The 10,538-nt window shown below is 41.9% G+C and overlaps 1 protein-coding gene across 2 annotated transcripts in view; it reads right to left on the bottom strand.

The window, feature by feature from the left end:
• LOC110531204 (centrosomal protein of 104 kDa) overlaps positions 1 to 10,538 on the bottom strand; it is a 43,073-nt gene that overhangs the window by 32,208 nt on the left and 327 nt on the right. Inside the window, exons 2-9 of one of the 2 annotated variants that reach the window (XM_090185746.1) lie at positions 9,848 to 9,967; positions 9,083 to 9,256; positions 8,541 to 8,662; positions 8,351 to 8,413; positions 6,942 to 7,018; positions 4,310 to 4,478; positions 2,808 to 2,963; positions 817 to 1,053 (exon numbers count right to left, since the gene is read on the bottom strand). In XM_090185746.1, the coding sequence (XP_090041872.1) occupies positions 817 to 1,053; positions 2,808 to 2,963; positions 4,310 to 4,478; positions 6,942 to 6,946 (567 nt within the window). In that variant the 5' untranslated portion in view covers positions 6,947 to 7,018; positions 8,351 to 8,413; positions 8,541 to 8,662; positions 9,083 to 9,256; positions 9,848 to 9,967. Of the gene's footprint in view, positions 1 to 816; positions 1,054 to 2,807; positions 2,964 to 4,309; positions 4,479 to 6,941; positions 7,019 to 8,350; positions 8,414 to 8,540; positions 8,680 to 9,082; positions 9,257 to 9,847; positions 9,968 to 10,538 lie in introns of both variants that reach the window. The other variant, XM_036988334.2, reaches the window with a different exon arrangement.

The raw sequence follows: 10,538 nt of genomic DNA on the forward strand, positions 1-10,538 counted from the left end.
TCATGTTTATATATAGATCAATTCCCTTCTTTAAGATTACCTCACAACGCTAATATTACTTTGCTTGCAGCAACACTAATTGAGGATTGAAATAAACAAAAGTTACCTGTTGGGTTGGTTTGGACTTGATGAGTGAAGATTTAAGCAGGTTAACATTTCTTACACCCAGATATCGCAAGTGTTGAGATACACTGAACATTTCAGTGTTCAAGAGAAAAAGACTATGTAACCAACCAAACAGACTGAGCTAGACAAACTGGTGAAAAGATTGACTGATCAGATTATCTACTAAAACAAATGTTGCTTTCATTGACGATGCTGTCGTTGTATGTATAATGAGTTTTAGAACCCAGGTATAATATCTAATCCAAGTTTAACTGCCAGCCAACTGGCACAATACTCCTGTCCTGTAAAAGGCCAAAAGTAGGGCCTTCCAGCCAGGTTGGCTCGTGCTAAAGTCACTCAACTGTTTCGCACTTTTAATTAAATTGTGAAACTGAACCTGTCTGCAGTCACACTAGTGAGTAAACCATATAACATCTTGGTCATAATCTCACATTTGAGTGTTTCAAACACCCCTGCAGATTATAAGGAGGGGCTCAGTGTGTTTCTTATCGTGACAATAACTATTTTTCAATAACTTTTGGTGTTTAGTATAACATGGGAAATCATGTTATATCATCAAACATGGGCATCAATCAGAGCTTTTTAACTTGGCAGGTTAGTCTTTGCTAGCCTTGAAATCCAAACAGAATCATACTTTGCTTCACAAGTGAAACAATAGTGCTACATAGTGTGATTCAGTGTGGGACTCACATCTATCCTGGACACTGCTGGGTAGGAGCGTGGTGTCAGAGGGAGGGAGCGCAGCAGGGTTTGGGGGGGACTGACAGGTTTGGGGGGGAAAGGTTCCACAGTCTCCGTGATCACAGGTTCCTGGTTTCTCCTCCTCCTCGTTTCCGTGAAAACCCTCATCTTGTGTCCTACTTGGTGGTGGCGTGGGGAAGGCACATCGGGAGAGTCCTCAGATGGTGACTCCGTCATCTCCTTTATCTAAAGTCAACATGAGGAGAGAAGAGGGAGGGCTGTCCTCATCAAACTGCTTGGCTTTGCAATGTTGGTGGGTGTCAAGGTTGAAAGATGACCAAATGTAATTTAATGCAAGATGGAAGATGGGATATATGGGGAGCCAGGTAGCCTAGCGTTTAAGCACAATGGGCCAGTAATCGAAAGGTCACTGGTTCAAATCCCCTAGTAGACTAGGTGAAAAATCTGTCGATGTGCTCTGGATAAAAGTGTCTACTAAAGTGACAAAAAATATGAATATTTGTAGAAATGCTAGTTAATTTGTTTACAAAATAATAAAAAAGACCATTAATTACCATATTGCAGTGGTTTTCAACTGGTTTCATTTTTTTGTGAAAAATAATAACAGTTGGGCCTATAATGAAGTTGTAAGCAATTTTACATTACTTTTCACAATGCAAATTGAATAACAAACATAATAGGCCTTTAAGCTGTTACATTCACTGATAAAATAGAAAAAACATGTCCGCTAAGATAGATATTTTATGTAAAAAAATTATGCGACTCTGCAAATGGTGGACCTCAATAGCCTTTGACTGTGACTTGGTGGTCCCCGGAAAGGAAAAGTTTGGGAACCGCTGCCATAGTGAACGAACTTGTAATGTATTTTTCCATTATAAGGTCATGTTTGTTTTCAGTTGATATGTTGTCACAGCACTGTTTTTATGCTGTTTAATCCAAAAACCCAATTAATATTGTTAAATGAGGGCATTAAGATACACTACATGACCAAAAGTATTTGGACACCTGCTCGTCAAACATCTCAATCCGAAATCATGGGCATGAATATGGAGTTGGTCTCACCTTTGCTGCTATAACAGACTCCACTCTACTGGAGGCTTTCCACTCGATGTTGGAACATTGCTGGGGACCTGCTTCCACAAGAGCTTTAGTGAGGTTGGACATTGATGTTGGGTGTTTCAATTTATCCCAAAGGTGTCCTATGGGGTTGAGGTCAGGGCTCTGTGCAGGCCAGTCAAGTTCTTCCACACCGATCTCAACAAACCATTTCTGTATGGACCTCACTTTGTGCACAGGGGCATTGATATGCTGAAACAGGAAAGGGTATTCCCCAAACTATTTCCACAAGAGTTGGAAGCACAGAATCGTCTAGAATATCATTGCATGCTGTAGCATTAAGATTTCCCTTCACTGGAACTAAGGGGCCTAGCCCAAACCATGAAAAACAGCCCTAGACCCTTATTCCTCCTCCACCAAACTTTACAGTTGGCACCAGGAATTCAGACAGGTAGTGTTCTCCTGGCATCCGTCAAAACCAGATTCATCCGTCGGACTGCCAGATGATGAAGCGTGATTCATCACTCCAGAGAACGCGTTTCCACTGCTCCAGAGTCCAATGACAGCGAGCATTACACCACTCCAGCCGATGCTTGGCATTGCGCATGGTGATCTTAAGCTTGTGCTTGAAAGAGGCAGTTTGGAACTCGGCAGTGCGTGTTGCAACCGAGGACAGACTATTTATAACGAACTGACTTGTTGGAAAGATGGCATCCTATGACGGTGCCACGTTGTAAATCACTGAGCTCTTCAGTAAGGCCATTCTACTGCCAATGTTTGTCTATGGAGATTGCATGTCCGTGTGCTCAATTTATACACCTGTCAGGAACGGGTATGGGGTGTCCACATACTTTTGTATATATAGTGTACATTTTCAGTCACAACAATTCAAATGACTGAAGAAGCCACATTGAGCCACTCACCATGCCCATGTCCAGTAGGTTGTGGACCTCTAGTTGATGGTACACCGTCATCCTGTACTCCTCCATTTGCTCCTTCTTCTTCTTGGCTGTGTCATAGTCCTCCTTTTCTATGGCACAGCATTTCTCCACGTCATATCGGCCCAGACGTTCTCCTACCTAGCCCAGTCACACAGGAGGACAGAAGGAAGAAAGAGGAGAGAGGATGGAGAAAGAGAAACAGAGTATGTTTTATTCTTTTTTTGTGATTAAATATTTTAATGTCCATGAATGGACAACTAAAGGCCTAGATGTTGGAAGGAAGTGGCAAACTATCTATTATTGTTCAACATGACTGCATAAAATAATTGTCGAGCAAATTCTCCTTCAATTGTGGTTAGTATGCAACGGGGCATTGCCATGCCCACAGGGCATCATGGTATTCCATGGATGGAATCTTTAACATTTACGAACTGGATATTTTACCGTTGTCAATTTCCAAAATGGTACCCTAATAACTTTATAGTACACTACTTATGACCAGGGCCCATAGGGAAGTAGTGCAGTACATAGGGAATAGGGTGCCACTTAGGACAGAGACCAGAGGTTCCAGTCCAATGCATCATTTTACAGGGAAATTCCATAGAACTGAGCAAGCTTGCTAGTTCGGTGCCAGGTAACACACATATATAATTCTATGGGTAACACAGCTACTGATGTGAAAGACAATTAGTAGTAGATATATTTGAAGTATGTGACAATATTCAACCGTTATTTAACTAGGCAAGCCAGTTAAGAACAAATTATTATTTACAATGACGGCCTACCCCGGCCAAATCCGGACAACGCTGGGCGAATTGTGTGCCGCCCTATGGGACTCCCAATCACAGCCAGATGTGATTCAGCCTGGATTCGAACCAGGGACTGTAGTGACGCCTCTTGCATTGACATGCAGTGCCTTAGACCGCTGCGCCACTCGGAAGCACAATATTAAGTAATAAGTAATTGCCTTTTCTATAAATCCTACATTGGTGTGAGTTATGCCCTCAAGAGGCTATGGTAGAAGAGTTTCGGTTTGACCACCTTGGGAACAGCAGAGCATGCAATGCTAATTGGCCAGGCGTACAAGTGGATTGGAATTGGGTTTGGGAAGTTCTTTGGCTACGGGGTGGCGTCTGAATTCACTCACAAGATGTGATATGGAGTATACTTTATGTGTCCATTTGTAATGCAAAGATAGCATATCTGTGTACTGTTTCAATGTCAAACTTCTTGCTTGTGCTTCTAACAACACTTTTCTTCCCTACCCCTAAGCACTTCATGTAGATGAATAGGTAGGTACTGTATAGGCAATATGGCACTCCACCTCAACCTCTGATAGGCTAGGTGGAATTTCCGTCATATTACGTGAATCTAACTATGCAATACATCTTTTCAGATCTACACATGGGCCAATGGGGGGGGGGGGGGGGGGTCAGGCTATTGAGTATTTTGCTCAATTTTCACACAGAAGACCCTAGAAGTACCTTCTGCAGGTCAGCGATTGCCTGCTTGAGTGTTTTGGCGAACTCGTATCTCTCCTGACGGACCATCTCCTGCTTCTTGTCATCCAGCAGGCGGATGATGTGGGCTACCTCGGGGTCCTGGTACATGTCAAAAGCCAGGTCATCCAGAGGAGAGATGGAGTCACACTTACTGAACAAAAACAATGGGATAGAGCCACTTTTAATGCAGAGACCAGAGCTTAATTTCACACTTTTAGATAACAATGTACCCCAATTAGGTATTCAAAATGTTATCTGAAAGTGAGTGATTAGTTAAACACATTCTTTACATGTTGAGTCACAACACGACTCCCAAGGATCATCAGTATTGTTAAAAAAATATGATTTTTAACATCTATGGCAGGGAGCCGTTTTTCTTTTGCTTTACACACTCTTGGCATTCTCTGAATGAGTTCCCACATATGCTGAGCACTTGTTGGCTGTTTTTCCTTCACCTACACCACGTCTCACAAAGAAACTGCGGTTGGTTTCATGACCCAAGCAAGTCTCTTCTTCTTCTTATTGGTGTCCTTTAGTATTGGTTTCTTTGCATCCCAAAATAAACTCAAGCCCACTACTAAAGGACACCAGTAAGAAGAATAAAAACTTGCTTGGGCCAAGAAACATGAGATATTTACATTAGACCAGTGGAAATCTGTCCATTGGTCTGATGAGTCCAAATTTGCAATTTTTGGTTGAAACCACTGTGTATTTGTGAGACGCAGAGTAGGTGAACGGATGATCTCGGCATGTGTTTCTCACCGTGAAGCATAGAGGAGGAGGTGTGATGGTGCTTTGCTGGTGACACTGTCTGATTTGTTTAGAATTCAAGGCACACTTAACCAGCATGGCTACCACACCATTCTGCAGCGATACGCCATCCCATCTGGTTTGCGCTTAGTGGGACTATCATTTGTTTTTCAACAGGACAATGACCCAACACACCTCCAGGCTAAGGGCTATTTGACCAAGAAGGAGAGTGATGGAGTGCTGCATCAGATGACCTGGCATCAACAATCACCCAACCTCAACCCAATTGAGATGGTTTGGGGGATGAGTTGGACCGCAGAGTGAAGGAAAAGCAGCCAACAAGTGCTCAGCATATGTGAGAACACCTTCAAGACTGTTGGAAAAGCATTCCTCATGAAGCTTGTTGAGAGAATGCCAAGAGTGTGCAAAGCTTTCATCAAGGCAAAGGGTGGATACTTTTTTGGTGACTACATGATTCCATATGTGTTATTTTATAGTTATTCTACAATGTAGAAAATAGTCAAAATAAAGAAAAACCCTTGAATGAGTATGTGTTTCCAAACTTTTGACTGGTACTGTATATATATAGACCAAAGAGATGTGAATAGACTTCAGGAAGTGTACAACACCTACCTCTGCAACATCTATCAGAGGTCAGAATATAGAGATTGTAGAGGAATAGAAATACCTGGGTGTCCTCTTGGACAATAAGCTTCAGCGGAGTAAATGTACAGACCTGATCTACAACGAGCCAACAGAGACTGTACTTGCTCAAAAAGCTAGGATCTTTTAATGTAGACTGTACTATACTGTTTTACAAATCTTTCCTTGAGAGTATTTAAACTTTTTGTATTGTTTGTTGGTCTGGCAATGCCACTGTCAGCCAGAGAAATATGCTGAGAAGGATTATTACCACAGCAAGCAAGGTAGTTGGAGTCAAACAGACAGGCCTGGATGAGATCTTTAAGGTCAGGGCCCACCGCAAGCCTCACAAAATCATTTTAGACCCAAGCCACCCCCTGTACCCGGACTTTGAACTACTCTCCTCTGGGCGCAGGTATAGGGCACCCCTCAGCAGGAAAAACAGAACTAGACAATCATTTGTGCCAGGTGTGATATCCCTCTTAAATAGCTCAGGCTAATGTTCCTATCGACGCAGTAAGGCCAGCAGGCTAGTCTTAAAAAAAAAAACATGTTTTATTGGTATGTAACTTATGAAAGTTGTATTGTCAATTTTGTTTTGTATTTAAACGTGTACATGACACTGCAAAAAAAAAAAAACATGGGGACAATAAAGTCAGGAAGTATATTTAGGATTTTCGTTTTTCTTCAAAAACTAAAATCACTAGGAATTCAGCAAAAAATGTGTTTAATTTAGGAAATCTGTTCACCAAGTATTCCCACAAAAAAAAAAAAAAAAGATTGTCTCAATGTATTCAAGGTATGAAATTCTCTCTTTTTGGGCTTACAGTAGTTGTGGTCAATTTAAAGTGAACAAAATATTATAATTATGTTCCGGTCCCCCGACCATCGGCTCCAAGAAAAAAATTGTCCCGAGGCTGAATCTAGATGCTTACCCCTGATCTATGGGATATTGATTTGTTTTTCTAAAAATGTGAATGACATCTTGGAGTCTCAGAGTGACAAATTGACAACTATTCCAATTGATGCATCAGTTCCTGGGTTCTACATTAGCCAGATCTACTGTTAACAGACTATAGTCCAAGCTAAAGAGAAAAACTGTAAAATGGAAATGGCAAATTGAGTGGTAATCATACATCAACTTCAAGGCTAATGTTTTGTTTAAACAGCATTGTCACAGAGCACTTCACAGTACAATACGCCTTGAGCCTTCAACCCTTACCCCATGTATGTTCCATCCAAGGCGGTCTCGTGTTGACTAATGTTGAGGTAGTGCTCAATCAGTTGCTCTCTGCTAGGCTGAGGGCAAACAGAGGTACAATTAACCTCCCTCAATGACAGGCTGCAAAACACACAGCCATAAGGCCCAGACAGGTCATCTGCTCAGCAAAACACACAACCACTGTTAACGGAGTCATTATTATGGATACAGGAATGGAGCATAGTCTAGTGGTAAACAAGAGAGTGAACAGTTAGTAACATGGACTTGATAAGAGGACTACTCAACTCTGTATAATACTTGATGAGGCAAGTCATCAGTGCCACAACACCACAGAGTTCGGTGATCTACCACAAGTAGTATGTCAATGATACGACCAGTTCTCACTCCACATACTTCAAAGTCACTCTATAGGCTTTCCCTGTACAATCACAACATACATGCAGCAGTAAGAAAACTAAACTCCCTGAGAGATAACCAGGCAAGCTAACACTGTGGCCGGGTGGAGGTGCCTAAGAGTGGGATTAGAGAGTGACAATGTGAAGCTTGTACCGTGGAATCTGCCTATCTGTGTGTTGGAGAGGTAAGGCTGGGCCACTTGGTATAGGAGAAAGTTGCCCCTAGACGCTGATCTTTGGTCAGCTTTGCATTTTCCACATGAATGGTTAAGGTTAGGACTGGGGAGGGGAAGCTGATCTTATATCTGCAGCTAGGGGAAACTTCCCCCCCAGGAGCTGGGCCACTCTCTTCCAGGGGCTGTCCGTCCGCAGGTTTATCTGATTACAGTGGCTAAGGCCTCCTCTGTGATTACTCTGCCCTCGGAGTCGGATTACCACATTCCTGCCCCACGCCTGTCAGGGCAAGCAGCACACACACCACAGATGCCAATACAGGCACACACAGTGACCACCATGCAAACACTGTGTTTGTGTGCAAACTGTAGTCTGTGTGCATTTTGTAAACATACACTGACACACAGTTTGAATATATAAAACAGTGGAAATTCTCTCTATACATAAATACATATTGTGGAAACACATAACACCAATAAAATATATGCCATTTAGCAGACGCTTTTATCCATTATTTTACCTTTATTTAACTAGGCAAGTCCACAATATTCAGAAATATCGACCATGATTATCTGCAGAACAATGTAGGTATATAATGTGTATATGGTTCTACAGTAGCCATACTCACCGTTGTGGGTTAAATGCTTATGGACAAGTAATGAAATCAAATAGATGTTTTTAGTAGCGCAGCCTATCAAGAAATTTACTTCAGGTTGGCAGGCTCACACAAATACTAGCACAGCAGCGCATTCTGGTGTTTCACAGTAGTACTGCACCTTAAATATACAGTAACATTAAACATGACAGAACACTCACACACGTTAAAGAGCGACCACTTACAATTGTGTCAACAGCAGTGCCATCCACAGAATCTCCCAAAACATTAATGGCAACCAATGCAACCTGAAATGATAAACAAAAGTTGATGAAAAAATAAATCAAATAAACTATAAAATGATATGAATGTGGTAGTATGTAAGTCAAATAAACAGGTTAAGGGGAATGACTTTATGACTTCATAGTGGAGTACCTGGTTGTAAAGGTTGTAGCAGTTGACATGGTTTCTGTGAAAGGTTATACGGAGGTATGTTCCAATGGCATCCACGTGAACAGACTTCAGCTCCCGGGCTTTGAAGCCTGTTTTCTCATTGTCTGATAAAGAAACATACCTATGGCAAAGGTTGCATATCAATTTCTATTACTGTGCACCTTTCTTGTAACAACAAAGCAGTAAATATGATGAAAATGTAGGCCTATATATCATAATAGTAATATAGTTACTTAGAAATAACAGATGATGAAGTTCAGCATCTATATTCATTACAATGTGTGTGTCAGGTAGAACCAACAACCTTTCTGTTCACAGCACCATGCTCCATAGAAACATGACAACCAACTAAGCCAGACTCATATACATTAGGGTACACCATAGCAAAATGTTTTGCAACAGAAAAAACACATTTTCTATCAGAAGAGTTCAGATACTCCCTCTCTGTTTCAGCTCAGTTTCTTGCTTTTGGTGCCTTGTCTGTGTCGGTCAGACATCTCTTTTGGCTGGTTCTACTGACTCACCCTAGCCTGCGGAGGTGCCCAGAGTGACCAGGTGAGTCAGCCTCTAGTAATCGGTCCCCGATGTGAAACTCTATTTTGCCTGAGATCAGGTACTGGTGGGCAAGCAGCTGCAGCTTACGGACCCGACTCCGCTCTGGCAACTGCAAAGTGACCTGCTGAGGGTATGGACAGAACCTGTGGAAAGAAACAGTGAGGTTGGTAGTTCTAGTACTGCCCTTACAGTACATTACTGAAAAACAGATCCAAAAGCAGTGTGTGCGTGTGTGAATCTCAAACCAGCCCCTCGCCCCAACAAACTCGTTTGGAGGACCCTCAGTTGTCACGTGTTGGTGACGAAACTCAGAAGATAACTTCAAAAGAGTGGTGAGGGGATCAATAAACCCATCAACTTCAGGACACACTCCTGACTTGAATGACACAATTCATGTTCTACATTTAAATAATAAAATAAGTATGAAATTCCACCTGTTGTTTAACTAAATATAAAGGTCAGTAACAGTTAAACATTTAATTCGGAAAGTATTTCATTTGTTTCATGCGTCAAGCCTCGAAATCAGACAAACAAACGCACATGTCATATAATTTGGCAATCCTTGCTATTTTTTGTATGAAATTGCACAAACTCCAAACATATTGCAGTGTGTGTTAGGATAACACTTCGCTCTGGAGCCTGCAGCCTTGGTCGAAGTGGCCTTCGGAGGCTTTGGGACACTTGCATATGGCAGGCGCACATGAGAGAGTGTGTGTGTGAGAGAGAGTGTCTACCTGGCAGATCTCCAGCCATTGACCGTTGGTGCATGGACCATCAGCTCCTTGGCACTGAAATTATCTTCGTGTCCAGAGGAACTGACCAGGGTGAATCCTATCTTCCGGGGCATCCTGCTGCTGCACAATTTCAAATATGGAGAAACATAACAATCTACAACTGAATATCATCTGAAGCACCTTTCACTATCAAATAGATTGGCACAGTAATTAGCTAGCTACCTATACTCATAAACCATGGAAGACTGACAGCAATATTCACCCTGGGATTGAGATAAACCTTGACAGCTACACTACTCTACAATGGACACAATATTAGATGTGTAGGTGAACTTGGGATATCATTCTGCCATTTCATTTTCATATCATTCTGGCATTTAATATCAAATTTATGCCCCTAAACAAATGAGTTCAATAGCATACATTTCAATACTCCGTCTTAGCTATATGGAATCGCATTGCTTGCTTGCTTCTGACGTCCCTGGGGTGGGAAGGAATGAACTTGGAGCGATGACAGCGCGAGTAAAAGACAGGCTAGCTAGCTCATTGTAACTAGCTAACGTTAGCTAACTCGTTCCTACTTAGAATGGTAACGTAAAACACCTTGAATTCACATAAATGTAGTGACACCGGATGCACAATAAAACCACCGTTTGAATACAACGTATTTCCTATTGAAGTATAGTGTTAC

Source organism: Oncorhynchus mykiss, chromosome 9, assembly GCF_057628025.1.
Source record: "Oncorhynchus mykiss isolate SJ-2025 chromosome 9, ASM5762802v1, whole genome shotgun sequence".
In the NCBI taxonomy this organism is placed as follows: Eukaryota; Metazoa; Chordata; class Actinopteri; order Salmoniformes; family Salmonidae; genus Oncorhynchus; species Oncorhynchus mykiss.